Source organism: Drosophila subpulchrella, chromosome 2R (genome assembly GCF_014743375.2).
Source record: "Drosophila subpulchrella strain 33 F10 #4 breed RU33 chromosome 2R, RU_Dsub_v1.1 Primary Assembly, whole genome shotgun sequence".
Taxonomy (NCBI): domain Eukaryota; kingdom Metazoa; phylum Arthropoda; class Insecta; order Diptera; family Drosophilidae; genus Drosophila; species Drosophila subpulchrella.
In genome coordinates this window covers 4,018,414-4,036,713 of record NC_050611.1, presented here as the reverse complement: position 1 = coordinate 4,036,713, position 18,300 = coordinate 4,018,414, and the positions used below count along the sequence as shown (strand labels likewise).

The 18,300-nt window shown below is 41.9% G+C and overlaps 8 protein-coding genes across 10 annotated transcripts in view; 5 read left to right on the top strand and 3 right to left on the bottom strand.

Moving 5' to 3' along the window:
- The first annotated feature begins 1,965 nt into the window (after nt 1–1,965).
- On the top strand, nt 1,966–3,087 carry LOC119551107 (cysteine dioxygenase type 1). 2 transcript variants are annotated; one of them, XM_037860285.1, is made up of 3 exons: nt 1,966–2,110; nt 2,226–2,784; nt 2,857–3,087. In XM_037860285.1, exons 2-3 carry the CDS (start codon nt 2,247–2,249, stop codon nt 3,033–3,035), a joined length of 717 nt encoding a protein of 238 aa, XP_037716213.1. In that variant the 5' UTR covers nt 1,966–2,110; nt 2,226–2,246; the 3' UTR covers nt 3,036–3,087. The 2 variants fall into 2 exon arrangements, with proteins under 2 accessions (XP_037716213.1, XP_037716215.1); XM_037860287.1 differs by having other exon boundaries at nt 1,992–2,157.
- On the bottom strand, nt 3,074–5,637 carry LOC119551108 (protein FAM136A). Its single transcript, XM_037860288.1, has 4 exons — nt 5,498–5,637; nt 5,274–5,438; nt 3,289–3,555; nt 3,074–3,224 (listed from the first exon to the last, which is right to left on the bottom strand). Exons 1-3 carry the CDS (start codon nt 5,582–5,584, stop codon nt 3,352–3,354), a joined length of 456 nt encoding a protein of 151 aa, XP_037716216.1. The 5' UTR covers nt 5,585–5,637; the 3' UTR covers nt 3,074–3,224; nt 3,289–3,351.
- Nucleotides 5,638–5,642: 5 nt separating this feature from the next.
- Nucleotides 5,643–6,990, bottom strand: LOC119551109 (protein FAM136A). The gene is made up of 3 exons (XM_037860289.1): nt 6,809–6,990; nt 6,584–6,748; nt 5,643–6,069 (listed from the first exon to the last, which is right to left on the bottom strand). Exons 1-3 carry the CDS (start codon nt 6,893–6,895, stop codon nt 5,881–5,883), a joined length of 441 nt encoding a protein of 146 aa, XP_037716217.1. The 5' UTR covers nt 6,896–6,990; the 3' UTR covers nt 5,643–5,880.
- Nucleotides 6,991–7,043: 53 nt separating this feature from the next.
- On the top strand, nt 7,044–9,173 carry LOC119551105 (zinc finger BED domain-containing protein 4-like). The gene is made up of 4 exons (XM_037860283.1): nt 7,044–7,110; nt 7,166–7,233; nt 7,292–8,736; nt 8,790–9,173. The coding sequence occupies exons 2-4, from the start codon at nt 7,209–7,211 to the stop codon at nt 8,979–8,981; spliced, it is 1,662 nt and encodes a 553-aa protein (XP_037716211.1). The 5' UTR covers nt 7,044–7,110; nt 7,166–7,208; the 3' UTR covers nt 8,982–9,173.
- A 286-nt stretch (nt 9,174–9,459) lies between these two features.
- On the top strand, nt 9,460–10,267 carry LOC119551101 (28S ribosomal protein S28, mitochondrial). The gene is made up of 3 exons (XM_037860280.1): nt 9,460–9,800; nt 9,860–9,981; nt 10,042–10,267. Exons 1-3 carry the CDS (start codon nt 9,528–9,530, stop codon nt 10,223–10,225), a joined length of 579 nt encoding a protein of 192 aa, XP_037716208.1. The 5' UTR covers nt 9,460–9,527; the 3' UTR covers nt 10,226–10,267.
- LOC119551100 (probable inactive tRNA-specific adenosine deaminase-like protein 3) lies at nt 9,471–11,400 on the bottom strand. Its single transcript, XM_037860279.1, has one exon. The coding sequence runs from the start codon at nt 11,336–11,338 to the stop codon at nt 10,256–10,258; it is 1,083 nt and encodes a 360-aa protein (XP_037716207.1). The 5' UTR covers nt 11,339–11,400; the 3' UTR covers nt 9,471–10,255.
- A 232-nt stretch (nt 11,401–11,632) lies between these two features.
- LOC119551102 lies at nt 11,633–13,298 on the top strand. The gene is made up of 3 exons (XM_037860281.1): nt 11,633–11,945; nt 12,016–12,151; nt 12,421–13,298. Exons 1-3 carry the CDS (start codon nt 11,733–11,735, stop codon nt 12,489–12,491), a joined length of 420 nt encoding a protein of 139 aa, XP_037716209.1. The 5' UTR covers nt 11,633–11,732; the 3' UTR covers nt 12,492–13,298.
- A 202-nt stretch (nt 13,299–13,500) lies between these two features.
- LOC119551099 overlaps nt 13,501–18,300 on the top strand; it is a 50,082-nt gene continuing 45,282 nt past the window's right edge. For both annotated transcript variants that reach the window (XR_005219527.1, XM_037860278.1), the window contains exon 1: nt 13,501–13,700. Coding sequence is in view for 1 of the 2 variants with exons in the window: in XM_037860278.1 (XP_037716206.1) it covers nt 13,649–13,700 (52 nt within the window). In the remaining variant the exon portion in view is untranslated. The remainder of the gene's footprint in view (nt 13,701–18,300) is intronic.

The following is an 18,300-nucleotide window of genomic DNA, read 5'->3' as shown; positions in this document are numbered from 1 at the left end:
ATACTGTACATCTATTTCCACTCAAAATGATTGAAATTGTGTCAGGCCAAGTGTTTCGAGCTCAACAAATATTGGCAAGCAGTACTTGACACACAATTATTGTGCTGTAGCAATTTGATAAGACCTTTCATCATTTTGACCCCAGGCCAAACTTTTGCTAGAGAATTCCGTCGAATGGCTTTGACAAAAGGCTCGCGGCCATTTCTCTCGGCCAAAACGCAAATACGAAAGAAGACCAACAAAGACAGAAAAAAACAGCACGTCCCAATAATTAATAGTTGGTCCGGGGGAGAAATGTATTAAAATATCTGGCCGCTCAACCTCGGATCGACATGGCGGCATGGCATGGTAGCATAAATTTCGGGCCTGGCCAACTGAGTAAACAACAACAAGCCAGGTTGCGGCGAGTGAAACCGCTTTGAGTTTTGGCTCGCGGCCTCAAAAATGACTCAAAATGCCATTCGAGCTGCGATGCCTCTGCCGGCGTCGTTTTTGTCACTCGAATTGCGTTTTGAGTGGAAAAGGGGGCTTTGCTGGCCAAGATCTCCATAAATTGGTGAAAGATACCCAAAACAGGCACACAAACACGGCGGCGCGCATCCAAGTGGCAACTACCCAGTGAAACATTGAAAAAAGTGCAAGTCTGAGTCCTGACTCGAAAGTATTTTTAAAAAGTGAATTTTGAAGTTCAACCAAAATTTTTAAACTTATATCTTAGAAGAAGAAAGTGTAACAAATCACCAAAAATGGTAAGTCCTTTATCCTTAAAGTCCCTTAAGGCCAATTTCCTGGCCTAAGCTGTTTTAAAATTTGAAAATCCAACTGCAGTCTTGGTTTATTGAACTGCTGCATAAATAGACCTCGGCTTTCCTTCCACCAATTTTCCAAACTGTCTGTTCGCCTAATATTTACACAAATGGCAGTTCGCAGCTTTTAGTTTTTGCTTTGACTTTGCTATTGGCCTTAACCTGTTGCGAAAGTTGGCTGCCAAGCTGGCAGTTTTATACTTTTTGGCCATTGCAAAACATTTTTCAAATACCGAACCGAAACACCTTTATGTGGCACTCGGGGGAAAATATTTAATAACATGGCTTGGGGTTCGTAAAAAAGTTATTACCTCTAATGCAAGTTCACTTGCTGAAATTGCAGCCGAGATGGAAAGTGTTTTCTTTATCTTGGGTATTACGAAAAGTTATATAATACGCATTTAGGGGTTACTCGCATTCCCAACTTCAGTTTGAGAACAATGAAAGAACCCTTTTGTTTACTCAGTTGTTTTTGAGGGAGAAAGTAGGGTCAGTATGTTAGTCACTAATGAACTTCCTGAATCACAAAGAGCTCTCAAATGCATTGCGACATTACTTAATGGCAGGCAATTAAAAGAAATTTGCAATAAACCTGAAAGTAGGCAATTAACTGCAATGCATTACTAGAACTAAAAGTATCTTTTGACTATAATAATTATTCTATATTCGGGGAAAGTTATTTTTCTCAGGGTTTACTTGAACCATAATAGATTTGCGTTCCAGGGAAAGTCCCTGACCGTCCAAGCTGATAAAAATATGTAAATTTAGATGGGTCGTCCTACCCGTAGATCTTCAAGCAGTGCGTCAGCTACCAGATTCAACTAGCTATCAGTATCAGTGACATTGCCCGTATCGCCCAATATTTTTGGGCCCCATTTATAACATAAATTTGTTTTTTATTCGCAATCGCTGCCATTAGAACGCCGTTAACCTTTTGTCAGAATTTAAGGCGCATCTGTTGAGCCACTCCTGGCAACATTCGATCTATCTATATAGACATATATAGACAAAATCTGTTATTGATAAGGGGCTGGGCGATTATCGCCGGCGACTTCTTGTTTTTTGTTATTGCTTCGGACTTACGCCTCCGACTTACGTCCAATCTGACTATATAATCTATATAGACTGGGCAGGAGAGCGAAATCTCCAGAAATCGGGGTGTCAGTTCAGTTCGAGTTTTGCAATCCGAGGAGAAGCGTGTGCGATTACCAGATTTAATTTAATATTTTCCAACAGCAATCAAGCGGAATATACACCCCTATAGACAGTCTTTAGCTATCAGCAGCGATCATCGACTTTACAACGTAATTCATCTAAATTAATTGAGAATTGAACTCTATAGACTAAATAGGTAGTTTTCCACGCCCTTCAGCTTTAACTGATGCACAACCTATCCTCCGTTTTTCCTCCGAACTGTAGGTCAATCAAAGCAAACCCAAAATGGCCCTGTCCAAGATCGAGTCCGAGATCGAGGAGGTTGACCAGGAGAAGTACCTGCGCCAGGCTACCAGTTATTACTGCGCCCTGGAGAAGCCCCTGAAGTACGGACCCGCGGTGGACTCCCTGACGGACTTGGTGGCCGCCCTTCACCGGGAGTTCGAGTCCAACTACGTCAACATCGAGATGGTGAATCACCTGATGCTCACCTACAAGTCCAATCCGCGGGAGTGGCGCAAGTACGCCAAGTTCGATCGTTATACGTACACCCGGAACTTGGTGGATGCTGGCAACGGAAAGTTCAATCTGCTGATCCTCTGCTGGGGCGAAGGACATGGCTCATCGGTGCACGACCATGCCGACTCCCATTGCTTCATGAAGATGCTGAAGGGGGATCTGCGCGAGAAGCGCTATGAGTACCCCAATAGAACTGCCAGGGACACCGGCCGATCCCATCATCCCGATGGCGAGATCGATAGCCGGGAGCTGGTGGAGATCGGCGAGACACCCATCGCCGTCAATGATGTGGCCTACATAAATGGTGAGGAAATTATAATCTACAAAACACGGGGATTTCGTTTACTTACTGGATGGGGTTTTATTTTGTTTATAGACAATCTGGGCCTGCACCGCGTGGAGAATCCCAGCCACTCGGACACCTCCGTCTCCCTGCACCTCTACTGTCCACCCTTCGACACGTGCTCCGTGTTCCAGGACAACCTGAAGAAGACCACCGCCAAGGTGACTTTCTGGAGCAAGTACGGCGTGAGGACGAAGCAAAACGAGCAGTAGACCCAGCCAGATCCCCAAAAATATAGTTGCTCGTATTGTTGCATATTACTAAGAATCTTTATTACTAGATATTTAATGAGCTAGGGCCCAAAAGAAGATCCGGGAGCTCGGAGTTCAACCAGGCAGACGCGGGTCACGTGGCCCTGATAAGCCCTCTTCCGATAAGCCTTCCCCGGGTTACAATTTCGTCTAGAGTATCTTAAGTGTTAGCTGTACCAAAAATATTCAATAAATAAATAAGTGTATCACTGACAACTTCTCGACTGGAGTATTTAATGTGGATCGATCCTGGGAAGGAAGGGGTTTCGTGGCTTGGCTAGGCGTCCATGTCCATGTTGCGTGATCTCTTGGGGGGACCTCTGTCCAGCGTCTGCTTGATCGACTTGAGCAGCCCAGGAATTAGGTTTATATGCTTCTCCACACAGCCGCCCGTGCAGCTCTCGAACATGTGCTGGGATCGGGACATGTCCCGGTCATTCGGATTGCTGGGCAGACGGGCCCGGGCATCGCTGTTACAGTCCTGTGGATTATCAACCGAATTAAAGGGGTAGGGGTGGCTATCTTCGGGCACCGAAGCTTGAAGTACTATTGAATATCTGAAGTTTAAATACTCAGATGAGATTTTTAAAGTACTTTTAAACCCAATTCTCAGTGGTTATATATATATTTTATTTAAGAACTCTATAGTCGGATTGCCATTGCAATCCTCATCTTTATAAGTCATCAACCAATTTAGAGGAAATTCTTACAGTTCGCAAAACTAGAATTTTTTCTAAACAATTTTTGGCTCTGTTCCTACCCTTTAGTAGTATTCATTTCTCGAACTTGAAACTCGAAAATGTTTTACACAGCAGTTTAAATGACAGGCAGGTTGTTCTACACACATCTTTAAAACTATATTGGATATCGAAATATCCGTAATACCACAGGTTCTCTAGACATTAGATTACAAACCATAATTTGTTCGGTAGCATATTTTGTACACCCTTGCAGAGGGTATTATGATATCAGTCAGAATTTTACAACGCAGTGAAGAAGACGTATCCGACCCTATAAAGTATATATATTCTTGATCAACATCATTAGACCAGTCGAACTGTATCCATGTCTGACCGTTTTTCTTCGCAAACTAGTCGCTTTAGGCTTAGTAGATATCGGAAAGAACCTCTTCCAAAAGTCTTTTTTATATTCGAGGGTGTATATAAGTCGAAAGCAGCCGGATCGGACAACTATATCATATTGCTCGCTTAAGAAAAATCGAAAAAATAAATGAAAAGCTTTGTTGTATTTGATCGTCTTATATTATTCTATTCTCTTCTACACTGGGTTACATCCTTTTTTTAAGTCTTAAAAATTTTGAATAATATCGCTTTTTAGTTGTTATAGAATTTATCGGTATAATCAATATAAATCTTCCGAATATACGTTATCTGTAATAATACGTATATGATTTTAATTGCATGTTATGGCTTACGCTGCGAAGGTATATAAACTTCGACTTGCCGAGGCTAGCTTCCATTCTTAATTTTTAAGAATTTTCAAAATTTTAAATGTCAACTGTCGCATGTTTTTTGAATGCTGTAGTGCGTTTGAGTTGGAGTTGTGTCTAACTGGAAAACAAGCTGCAGATCAGAAGCTAGATAAAGTCATGGTGATCACACAAAAAAACTGCCAAACTTAACATTGAATGGTCTCAAAAATTTTTGGTATGTAGATGGATATCAATAATCCCATTTATTTATTCCAAGAACTTTAAAAATGTAGGCGCTAGACCGACAGCTGAAATAACTTGCACTGCGCAAGAAGCTCCAGAATCGAAATGCCAAGACCCAACTTTCTAGCTTTTATATATATACATATATATGCGTACGGACAGATGTAGATGGCAAGATCGACTCGGCTAGTAATCCTTATCAAGAATACTTTATAGTTTATAAGGTCGGAAACGCTTCCTTCTACCTGCTACGTACTTTCTGACGAATCTAGTATACCCCTTTACCTCTATATAACATTTAAACTCAAAAACTCGGACAAATTTAATGACATCTTCGTGGTCCATGGGCTAAGCTCTAACTGAATCTGCCACATACGGTTAAGTGGCATTTTAGCTGTAAACTTATGCTATACTCTACTCTACTATACTTATACTATACTGGATAAATACATCGATCAATATATTCTATCATAACTACAATACCGAAAAAAAGGTTCAAAGGCCCGATAATATCACTCTCCTACCCTGACGCAATTCTGAAGGCGGTTCTGAAACTGGCCCAGCTCGTGCTGCAGATAGTCCTGTGCATCCATCAGTGGTCCGGCGCACTTCTCGATGCAGTTCTGCACGCTCTCCAGCGTCCCTCGCTCATCATCGCAGCAACGGGCGGCACAGCGGTGCATCGTGGACTTGGGCACATCATTCTTACCAGGAGTTCATCAAAGCCAAATAAAGAGCCCAATCTCACCTGCATCCTGCGCAAGTGGGTGCGGTACATGTCCTCGATCATGCCGCTGATTGCATCCTCCAGTCGCTTTTTCTGTTGCTCCACCATTGCTATTTGGAATTTTAACAATTTTGAAACAGAAAACAAAACTAAATGTGGGTGACAGTTTTCGGTGTACAAAGTATTTGTATTTTTTAAGTAATGGCAAAATTTGACATGATTCCAGAGATGGTTTACACTACATTTGATCGGTACTTAAGACCTTGAACAACTATTAAGGTAATTTGATTTTTAAATTCTTAAAAGTGTTAGGGAAATGTGAAATGACTTTAGAGATGGTAAACATAGCACGGTTTAAAAATAAAAGAGTTCAACAACTAATTAAGTAGTAAATGCAGGTTGAGCTAGACTTGGGGAATGCTCTCGGGTCCCTTGGAGAGCACAGCCTTCATGGTCTTCATCATGCCGGGAATAAGGCCCACATGCTTGTCCACGCACTGGATGGCACAGCGCTCGAACTGGTCGGTGTACTTGGCTATCTGGTCCTCGTTGGGATTGGGCGGCATTTTCACCTTCACGTCGTCATTGCATTGCTGCGGAGGGAAATTTTGATTTATTATTTCTCGAATGTAAATTCTTAGGATATTTTCTTTTTCTCTCTTCATGAAAAATAAATCTAAGTTTTCCTCCAAAAGGGGTTTCTTTAAACAAATAGCAGACTTAAGCAAGCATATTTGTAAAATAAGTTTTAAGAAAATTATACCTTTTATATAAATAATGCTCCATTATTCACGACTATAACTAATTTAGAAAACAAGTTGGTCCTTCATTTAAGAAATTAATTATTAGCTGCATCTTACAATATCTTGTACTTAATCAAAATTAAAAAAAAATATAACTCTATATGTTATAAAAGGCTAAAGCTATTCTAATAAATATTTTCAATAGAATAATTCATGATAAATATATCTGTCTAACAATTGTAATATTCCTATTCCAGTTTTAAAAGACTTGGACTATTGATAGAGACTATTATCTTTCTACAGGATCCCTAGGGATAAGACAATCTTGTCCGTGGAGCAACAAGTTGATGCAATGTGTACTGACCATGACGCAACGCTGCAACCTGCCCTGGAACTCCCCCAGTTCGTGCTGTACGTAGTTCTGGGCCCTCGTCATGGGCGTGGAACACCGGTCCACACACCTCTGGACGCTGTCCACGCTGGAGGTTCCATCCTGACAGCACTTGGCCGCACACAAATGCATCTCGTTCTGGAATTGGTTGAAAACGGAGTCAATTTCAGGATTCTTTCTATAGAGGTCACTGCTTACCTGCATTTTGCGTAGGTGTGTCTTGTCCATGTCGTCAATCATCTCCGTGACCGCGGCCTCGATTCTTTGGCGCTGTTGCTGGATCATTTTGCTGGTCAATAGTCAATTCCCTGCGCCTAACAACCGATTTCGTAATATCAAAATAAATGCCGGCAGCGTGTTTTTTGTAATACGAATTAGTAGGGATGCAAAAACATCGATGTCACTATCGATACTATCGATGTTTTTTAAAACAGCGATGTATCGATGCTTTTTTTCGAACATCGATGTTATCACTAAGAGATACACACGCAAAGCAAGTGGTACGTAAATTGGGAAAAAGTGCACATTTTTTCATTTTATTAAGTATTGTTACAGTTTGATACAGGTAAAACATATTAGGGCGGTTCCTCTCGGCACAATGGACAGGTTTCTGCACATAACAAGTAAGTTCCAGTCGCAGCAGTTGTTATTTCATAATTTTAACACTGTATTGCGTTTTAGACCACGTGTCTGCTGCTTCGTCGTCTGCTCCAACGTCTGCTGCTTCGTCGTCTGCTCCAACGTCTGCAATGAAAATGGACAATTTTGTTTTACGATCTGATGCGTACGACCCAAAATCATCCAGAAAGATTGAACTTGATAAATGTCTCGCTAAAATGGTGTCGTCAGATATTCAGCCGTTCAGCATAGTAGACGACAATGGGTTTAAAAATTTTATAAAATTACTCGATCCAAAGTACATTTTGCCCAGCCGTACTACATTGCAGAATGTGGTCACAAAAAATCTTTATGAAGAAGCGCTATCCAAATTAAAGGGTAAGCTGAGTACGGTCCAATATTGCTCATTAACAACGGATTGTTGGACGTCTCGTTCAAACGCCAGTTACCTAACGTTGACGTGCCACTTTATTGAAAATTTCGAGCTAAAAACGGTTGTTCTAGCCACACAGCCGTTATTAGACCAAACCAATCACTGCAGTGACAATATTGCAGGAACTATAAAAGCAATTTGCATGGACTTTGACATTTTTAATAAAGTGGTAACTATTGTAACGGACAACGCAGCTTCTATGAAAAAGGCCTGTGAGAATTTGCAAAAAAAGCACCTGGGTTGTTTTGCCCATTCATTAAATTTAATTGTTCAAAGCACGCTTGCCCTAAATGATGTGCAAGATGTTTTAAAAAGCGTTAAGAGCATTGTCACTTATTTTAAAAGCAGTGCGATTGCGTATGCCAAACTAAGAGCTGCACAAGGCGTTGAAAAGCCGTTAAACCTAATACAGGAAGTGCCTACTCGTTGGAATAGTGCATTCTATATGCTAAAGAGAATTTTACTCGTTCGAGAGGCAGTTTGCGGAGTTTTACTAAAATCTTTGAAGGCGCCACTACCGTTAAGTGAGGAACAATTTTCTATCATTCAAGACATCTGCACCGTTTTAGAGCCATTTGAAACGGCAACAGTGAATACGTCAGCTGCCAAAAAAGTAACGGTATCCTTAATAATACCCACAGTGCAGGGCCTTTTAATTCAAATGGATACGCTTAAGCCGCAAATGAAGACGAGTGTAGGGGCTGACACTTGCTTGTTTTTAACAAATCAGTTGAGAAGCAGACTTTACCCCTATGAATCTAGAACTGCTACGAGGATGACAACGATTCTCGATCCAAGATTTAAAAAGGAAGGATTTTACAATCCGATGAATGCAGAACAAGCAGTAGCAGCGTTGGAAAATGACTTGACTTTCGTCTTCAAAGATGTGCAGAACCAATGTCCAAATGAGGAACCGGCCGCCGAGAAAACACACCCCTCTGATTTGTACGGATTTATGGCCGAAAAAGTCAAAAATAAGCCAAGAACTTGGAGATCCGATGCAATAATCGAAATGCGGCAATATTTCGAGCAACAGAATGCGCATCAGAAAATAGATCCGCTCGAATACTGGAGGGTAAATTTTTTAATATTTTACATTTCTTCTTGAATAACCCTATTTTCTTACAGGTTAATGAAGTTCAATTCAGCAATCTTGCGCAGTGCGCGTTAAAATATTTATGTATACCTGCGACATCTACTGACTCGGAAAGGACTTTCAGCAAGGCAGGACAAATCGCGGACGAAAAGAGATCTCGACTTAAACCTAAAACTTTGAACATGCTGTTGTTTTTACAGAAAAACCAGTGGATTATTAGTTAAGATATAGATATCGATTAGATAAGTAAGATAAGTAAGAACTGAACTGAACTGAACTGAACTGAACTGAAGTGAACTGAACTGAAATAATGTGATTCCATTTTTCTTTATGATTTCGTTAAAATATGTATTAAGATTATGCTTTTTTATTTGTTTCTGAAAATATTGTTGTTGTTTTGTTTGAATAAATATAAGTTTATAATAAGTTTCATAAAAACAATATTTTAATTAATATTTGGAGGGTTTTATGGTATATATTCATAAATTGAAGAAAATTTCGATGTTTTTAGCGAAATTTCGAGGTTTTAGCAAAATTTCGATGTTTTCGCGAAATTTCGATGTTTTAGCGATATATCGATGCTTACAAACATCGATGTTGAAAACATCGATGTACTCACTATCGATGTTTTTGCATCCCTACGAATTAGTGATGGGAGGGCCCAGCTGCTTTTCAATCGATTGGCGGTCTATCGATACTGCTCTTCCTCTTTGTTTTTCCAATTGGCCTGGATCTTGTGGATATTTATTAGAAAATATTAAATAAAAACCATGTCGCTGCTGCAAAAACTAAGTAGATCCGGTCTTCAGATGGGCTCCTTAACCTGCCACCGCCGGCTGCCAGTGGCCATGAGACTGATCAGCGGCGAAACGGAAAAACCGGCGGAGGGAGCTGCTCCCGTGGAGAATCCGGCGGAGATCGGTAGCAACAAGGGAGGATTTGCCCGTGCCTTTGACAAGTACACGGCTCCGGCTACGCCTGCCCAACTGCCGGAGGACAACCAGACTTTCGCCTCCCTGCTCCGCAACTCCAAGTTAATAGATGTGAGTTCCATACCAGTAATCCCCTTGTTTATGTAATAACCCTTTGATCTCTGGAGCAGCTGGGCAACGCGGAAGGCAAGGTGGTGAGCGGCAAGATCTTCCATGTGGTGGGCGATGACCTGTACATAGACTTTGGCTGGAAGTTCCACTGTGTCTGCAGTCGTCCAACACGGAATGCTAGGTGATTACAAGGGATTTCATTTCCATTTCCTACATGCATCTAACCCACCTCCCTCCCTAGTGACTATGTCCGAGGGGCCCGCGTTCGTCTGCGCATCAAGGACCTGGAGCTGTCCACCAAATTCCTGGGCTCGTCCAAGGACATTACCATCTTGGAGGCCGATTGCCAGCTGCTGGGCCTCCTGTCCACGCCCACCCGCCAGTCGACGGCCAGAGCAACGCAAAAAATCGAAGATATCCTATAAATCCTTTATTAAACCAAGGTCTGTTAAACGTTACGTCAGTTCTTTGTCTTCCTTGGTGGTGAATTGAAACACCTCGTAGTGATGGTTGAGTTCCCGCACCGAATGGAGCTGGAATCGCGTGGCCAGAGCTCCGTTGTCAGAGTTTCGTAGGAAGAACACTCTTTTCGCCCTGCTGTGAACTAGGGCCATGGAGCACATGAGGCAGGGTTCCTGCAGCAGATAGACATCGTAGCCGGTGCACAGATAGGGTCCGAATTTGGCCAGGTTATCCGCTCCCTGATCGGCGTTAACTTCCTTACAATTCCTCGACCTCTCCGCTCCGAATGTCAGGTCTTTGTACTCTTCATCTTTCATCAGGTAATCGTAGTAGGCTTTGGGAATGCCCCGCAGAGTGGTTTCCACCTCCTTGGAATCCTCAGTGAATGGGAACTCCACCCTTGTGGCTCCGCCTTCTTGACTTCGGGCAACGAAATCCACCAGCAGCATGCTGCTATGTTCGTGTGGGCTGGGGGATTCTATGGCTCCAGCGATGGACACAATATTCGATTGTCGTGGATCCACGCAGATTCCGACAGGCCGGTTGCCATTCACATCCCGGGAGAGTCTCACCAGCAATTGGGCCATCCTCTTGTGGAAGATGCGCTGAGCGGAGCTGAAGTTGCTGCCATTCCGGAGGGATTCGGAGTAGTGATTGGGGTGAAACTTGCAGGGCCAGTGCTTGAGGGTCTTCTCGTACTGTACCCGCAGCCGGGGCATCCGTTCCGGCACCTCCACCACCCGGACTCCCTGGCACAGGGCTCGGAGCACGTGCTCCGAGAAGGAGAACTGTTCGAGGTGCTGCTTCAGGGATGCCCCGATCTCCGAGCTGGGGCAGATGAGCACGCTGCGGTCGTGGACGCGCTTCAGGTGCTGGAAGTGAGGCAGCTTCTGGGAGAGCTCCTGGATGACCGCCTGGAGCTGCTGCTTCGTCTCCAGCTGGCAGCTGTGCGCCTTGATCAGTGCTATGTCCTCGTCGAACTCATCGGACAGGATGGCGCGGATCCCAGTGATGTCTTCCTCCAAGTTGGGCGATTTCCGGGCTCGTTTACTCGGAGGCGGATCGGCTATATCCATTATTTACTTTATTCTTCAGTTAGTTGGATGCCAATTGGAAACGATAGACGTGCGAGGATAGAGACCTGTCATCGATTTACTATCGATAACTGAAACAGCTGGTTGGGTTTTGAGCGCGAATTTTTTGCAAGTTAAGAACGAATATGTTTAAATTATTACATTTAAACCAAACTAAAATAACACTTATATTTAATTAAAGAAAAAACTTGTATATTTAATTTTAAAAATACAGTAGCATTTATGTAAACTTAAGCAATAATCCATAACTTCTAATATTTAGACTGTTTTTGATGTCAACATGTAAGTCGGTGCCCCGTTTGTAGCCTAAATTTAATTCAAAATTCTAGTGAAATATGTGCTTGTGATTTCTAGTCAAAAGACAGGGGAAATCGAAATGTGTCTGCGCGTGTTCTGCGGCTATTTGTCGCTCTACATCGGCTGCATCTTCATCGGCTTCACTGGGATGATCCTGGCCTTGGTAATCTTTTCTGTGGGTCTGTTCGAGCTGATCACGGGAAACTCCAATGTACTGCTCATGGTTCTAGCAATGGTCTTCGCCCTCATCTACGCCCTGGCCAAAGTATTTCTGCTCTTTGGCACCATGTGGGTGAGTGGATACTTGGGTTTTGAACCTTTTATCGTACATTTTCTAACCCCGTCCCAACCCGGTTGAGCAGGATATGTGCTGGGCCATTCTCTTGTCCTTCATCATCGGTCTGGTGGGCGTGGCGTTTCTTGTGGCATTGGTTGTGTTTTTTTACTTCCACTTACCGGCTCCTCTGCACCTCCTGCTAGGCGTAATATTGTGCATAAGTAAGTTGCTTTGGACCTTCACTGTCCAAGATTTTTTTATTTTTAATATAAGTAGCTATAAAAACTCTACCTAAAGTTAAGATCAATCTTGATAAGAAATTAGAAATAAGTTATCAGAATAATTTCTTATCAAGATTGATCTTAACTTTAGTTACAGTATATAATGTATATATATTCTTGTTCTGATAACTTATTTCTAATTTCTTATCAAGATTGATCTTAGCTTTAGTTACAGTTTTTATATATATATAATTTTCTTTTTTATCCAGTCGAGCTGTACTACGAGTGGATCATCATATCCACCTGGTGGTGCTGTCGATCATGCACCCACGACTGTTAGGAGTTGCTGGTAGCTGGTTACCTGTGGCTCGCAACTCGAACTTGTTGCGCTCTCCGAAGATACAGATACAATGTTGGGGCTCTTTGGATCGGTTGGATGTAATGCCGCGAATAGCTCAGCTAAGAGCTAGTTCTCTCTTAAGAGAACTTGTTGGGGTCTTCCGACTCGGAGGGTCTTTCACAAAGTCAGTTCGATTTGAGACGCGCGCTGGAAATGTCGTTCCTGGAGCGATCGAGCTGATCCAGCGAGTGAGCGTGTGTGCCTGTGAACCGCCCCCTACCCGTTAAAAAAAAATAAAGAAAGAAAATCAAAAATTATATCTGAAAATACACAAGTGTATCTGCATGTGCAGCCGTATCTGTGAGACGAGAGTGTTTTTTATTTGCCGCAATTAGAAGTAACGGTGCGAAGGTGATTTGCACGGGAGAAACTGGAAAAGCAGCGAAGCGCGAGATACTTTTGTCTGCAATTTGTGAATTTTCGTATTGTGTTCATTTTGCGAACGGCAAGTGAAGAGCCCATTGCCTTAATTCAATCAGCGATCACAGGGTCGATCCCCACAATTTGTTCTAGCCCAAATAAAGGCAATAAATAACCCCTGAGACACAAGTTCGCGAGCCGGTTTAGTCATCACAAGTTCCGAGAACTGAGCGCAACTTTGAGATACATTCGCGTATTCTCATTCCGAATCGCTGCCGCCAGCTGTTGGCCACAATGCCTCCGTACCTGCTGGATATTCGCTCTACCCCGGTGCTTCGGAGACCGCGATAAGATATCTGCGACTAGTGGTGAATAAAGCCAGATACTCGTACCTGCGAAGCGAAAAATATACGACAAACAAACGGAAAAGAAAATCGCACAGTTCGGTGCCAGTGTTTAAAGTTAAATCGGGTGCTTATCTTATCGGCTGGTCATTGATTGAGCTTTGCCTTTCCGCTCTGCGCCGGGTGAAGTCATTTGGCCACCAATCGCCCGTTTTAGATACTGTATCTCCGGCCATATCTAATGCAGCAGCCGGAGCAGCCGTGATAATAACGACCTCCTTCAGTGTCAGTTGCTCTGCAGCCGTTGTCTAAATTTAGCGACCAAGCGGGAGAGAAGACCTGGCCAAAACTAAGCAAGCGCACTCGTAAATCAAGCAGCCGCAGAAGACCAAGATGGACATAGAATCCGATTCGGACACCTCGGAGAGATGGGAGGACTTTTTTGGTAAGCAGGCGGGATCACTGAACTCCTTCGTGCAGAAATGACATGAGTCAGCGGGGTGAGGGTGCACACAGAAAAAATCTAATTCATAAAGATTTTACAGAAAAAAAATAGTTGGTATTATTTTACTATTTAATTTGTATATATCGTAAATTATAAATAGAAATATGCTCTAAAAACTAGTAAAAGAACTAAAGAAAGAGAATTTTATAACAATAATTTTTTTAAAAAATGTTGTATCCTATTTTATTCTCTTATGTTATAAGAAAGCTGAGCTGAGTTCCGCACATTAAAGTCTACTGGTCCTAAAAAAAACTATACAGCCTAACAGTTGTTGGACATTAAGCCCAAACTTTCAGGATCAGTGCTCATAATGTAAATCCCATCTTATATTTTCTTCCTGTGTGGAGATTCTACGCATTCTCCAAGAACTCCGAACTCCGAATATGGACATGCGTACAAGAACAGACCATCAAGTTGGCTTTCTTTGGCTCGGTGGGATTGGGTTGGGGCCGGGTCCAATGCATTTGGTGGCTCGACGGGTCCGTTCCGTTCCCATAACTGTATAAAAAGAGGGGGGAAAATAAAATAACAACCCACTGAGTGGTGGCATTGCGTGAATTGCGGTGTAACGGGTTCGCTTTGTTTTTGCATTCCGCCTTTGCGCAGTCCGAATTTTTTCGACATTATTTAAGCGCTCGAAAAGTCGGTTGTAATGAAATTTAATGATAATACATAATTTCGGGCTTTTGACCCACATTACCATACAAGTGTGGCCAAGAAAAGGTCTGTCTTGGGATTTGCAATTTATGTTTTGGGTGGCTGTGGCTCCATACGGTTTGCTGACCCACTTAAATCGTAACGCCGATTTGCTTGTGGCGGGGCACTCGCTGCATTTGTTTTCCTTCTCGCCGAGAGCTTTCATTCAATTAGTCATAGGCATTGAGTTTCTTTTGTTGACTTTCTTTATTATTATTGCACGCCCGCTAACAGCGGATATTAGATAACGTCGCCCTTAGCACAAAAGCACTCTGAAGTGGGCTTCATAGCTCTGTTAATTAACCCCTAGTTAGCGAGGATAACCTCAAGATATTACAAAATAATACCTCTTAACAGTGTATTAATCCAAAACTTTTGCGTAACAATGTTAAATCAAACTTACAATGATAATTCTAAATACCTTACAAAATGATATTTAAAATTTATCTGCTCTGTTAGTTAACCCCTGATTAGCGGGGATAAATTCCTGTTGTTACAAAAAAATTCCACTTTATACTATATACATCTGAAACATATGCGTAGCTATATTCAAAATAATGAAAAACCCAGTTGATTCAAAATTATAATGGAAATTTTAAATGCTTTACAAAAAAATATTTTACATTTAACAGCTTTGTTCGTCATCCCCTGGTTAGCGAAGAGATATATTCGCATTGGCACACACTCTTTCCTCTATAAAACTTAATTAGTTTTAAACTTAACCGTAGCAATGTTTAAAGTAAATACGGAAAATAGCAAAAGAAGTCAAGTTGACAATGCACACTATTTTAAAATGAAGTATCTGGGCGTGTACCCCTTGAAAATTAAATTAAAGAATCTTACTCAATGTAAGAAACCTTCAATAAACTTAGTTATTTAATAGCTCGGAAAACGGAATTCAAGCTGGTTAAGATTGCGAATTAAGTGATTGATAAGGGCCACCGGGATCCAGCAAGTAGCCTTTGTGATATCAATTTTATACCCATGGGTAGGGCCAATGAATCATTGTTTCGCTAATCCCACCAGCTCAGCTGGCAAATCCGCTGTAAAGTCGAAAGATAACCATTGAGCAAGTGGCTGACATTTAGTTGGGCCGCCGAACGTGACGCCACTCATCTGCGGGCCGCATGTCCAGGGCATTACCGATTGCATCGACCTATAAATAGAACCCAACCCGCCAAAAGATATCGCCAGCAGTTGACCGCATGCACTATCAAATGTCACCAGCCCGTCTTCGTGCTGCCCTTTCCGTCTTGATGTTTGTTTGGCTCTTCAACTGGCTGACAAACAATCAAAACGGGGAATAAGAAATTTCCATCTGTGGACACAAGTGTATGGCCAAGGGGACGGGGTCCAGGTCAAGTCTTTGAATTACCTCTCGCAACCACAAACACCACGGGAGTCTGTTCATTCGATATTGTTAAAGATTGTGATCGGAGGAAACCTTTTTGGGCTCTGCGGTTCGCCATCGCTTCTCTTGTGACATTTATTTGGCTGGGCTGGCTTTCATATTTTGTTTATTCAATAAATACCAATAGATATCGATGGTGCGGCTAAGGAGCTGATAAGATTCCGCGGCAGGTATTTATTGACTTTTTGATAAAGCCGACAAGGCCAACGGACCTGTAACCAAGTGGCACGCACTAAACTACACTCTCATGTGTGTGTCTGACAATTGGAATTCCCGAAAGTTAAGAGGTCAGTTTTGCACTGCTCCACTTCCGTTGCCGCAGGGCAGAAGGTCTTAATTAAGGCAATTGACGAAGTTCATCTAATTAACCGCCGCCCAGAGTTCGGTTTCATAATCGAGGGGTTCATTGGCCAATTGAATGGAAATGCCATTACCTCACCCAGTCATTGCTGCTAGTCACAGGAAATACTTATACTTTATACACTTTTGGAAATAAATAGAAGTTCCATAAAAAGATGGATCCTTGCTGTTAGATCATTAGATATTTTGCAATCATGTATATTTATCTATCTATTTATGAAAAATCATTTAATTTGGTTTATATGAACATTGTGTACCACTACTTCTGTTAAGTTTGACTCTTAAAGATGATATATTTATGAAACGTTTGTACTTATAAAGTTCCACATTAGAAGTTGGTGTTTCAAGAACTGTTGGTTAACAGCAAATAGCCAAGTTGGTACCTCTGAACCCGGGATATAAGTCTCTCCCCTCTAATTGCCTGCAACCAGACTCTGAGATTTTGGAGTTGGAGTTGAAGTTGAAGTCATATCCCAGAACCAGACCAGACCTGAAGTGATCTGTGTGTGGGCCGGCAGTCGGCGTTTGTCTGACGTCTGTCGACATTTGTGGAAGCCCTCTCAGCACCAAGTCCTCGACGGTTCTCTAATTGCGTTTCTCTCAGTGCAGTGGGCTTCGTTGTGGGCGTCGCAGAAGGTCGTAAAACCCGAGTATTGTGCACGCACGTCCCAAAAGGTTTTTCTCAATGAACGTTGGAGAGTCTGTCTAGGCATATACCCTAACGTTTATGGGAGTTGGCAACTCGAATACTTCCTAACAAGTATAAATTCATTATTTAATGATTGTAATAAAAAAATCAATATCTTTTAAAATAAACAGCACATAAAATACTATTCAAATAAGCGGTAACATTTAACGACTTCTTCTTTAAATGAAGCTAGACATGTAATGTGTTTAATTGCACTAATGACATGGGTCATAAAATACAACTTTTATTACTGACTATCTTTATCGGGGTATATTTAAATAAATTAAAACTAAATATATTATCTTTTTTATTCCAACTTATAACTCAGTTTTTTATGAAATACAGTTATAAAATGATTTAGTTTAGCAAACCCTACTCGTTTTTCTCCTTTTTGTTGGAACCTTAGAACTCCAAAAATCATATTTCCTGAAAGGGTATTATTTCTGACTACCTGTCAAGAGTTTCGCTCATTTTTCGCTCTTTTTATGCTGCAGAGTGACTCGGATTTAATGAACGCTTTTGCACTCGGCCCGCTCACAATTCTATTTGGCAGCAGATTTACAACTTCCTTGCAGAAATGCCATTTGCTTTGCCCATTTTACGCCCACCTCCGCTGGATGAGGGGTCGGGATATGGAATATACCTCTGACATGCACTTAAGCCGCTTAGAACCTACATAGACGTACAGGGGTACTTGAGGTTATATATATACATATATGTCTATAGGAATTGCACAAAATGTGCGATCATGAGTCATATTGGATCGGAAAAGAGAGCGACGTTCGGTGATCGGGAGAGCTGTGAAAAGTTATGTTATCAAGCTTTAATGGATTTCGTTTCTAGTGAAAGTCGTCACTGCAGTGGATCGTGCTCTCTCACGAACCCCACCTTTCTCCATACCCCTTTTAATTCCATTTCACTGAGCAGGCACGCATGCTCTGAGCTTGGGATTCCCCTCTCACTCCCCCTCATGTGCAACGACCTGCAGAGAATCTTTCACGCTCCGCCGATGTCTCCAGCTGTCTCACTTGCTCCCAATGGCCACCTATAGGCCCATCCCGCTGACACACTTTCGCTTTCGTCGACTGCAATCGCCGATCGCTGACATAATGTCCACAATTTGCATTAATGCTAAACGATTATAAATCGGAAGGCACAGAGAAAGAAAAATCTTGGGGACTGACATATATTAAAGGAACTTCGACATAGGAAAGTTAAACTAAGTATTTGGGTTATTAAAAGAAGAGAACGATCAAGTTTTAGATTATATTACATAATAGATAGTGGTTCCTAACATTGATTAAATATATGTTACTTTACCTTTAATTTAATTATTTCAATTAAGTCTACGTAAATCGTTAAAAATACTAAGGTACTAACATTTC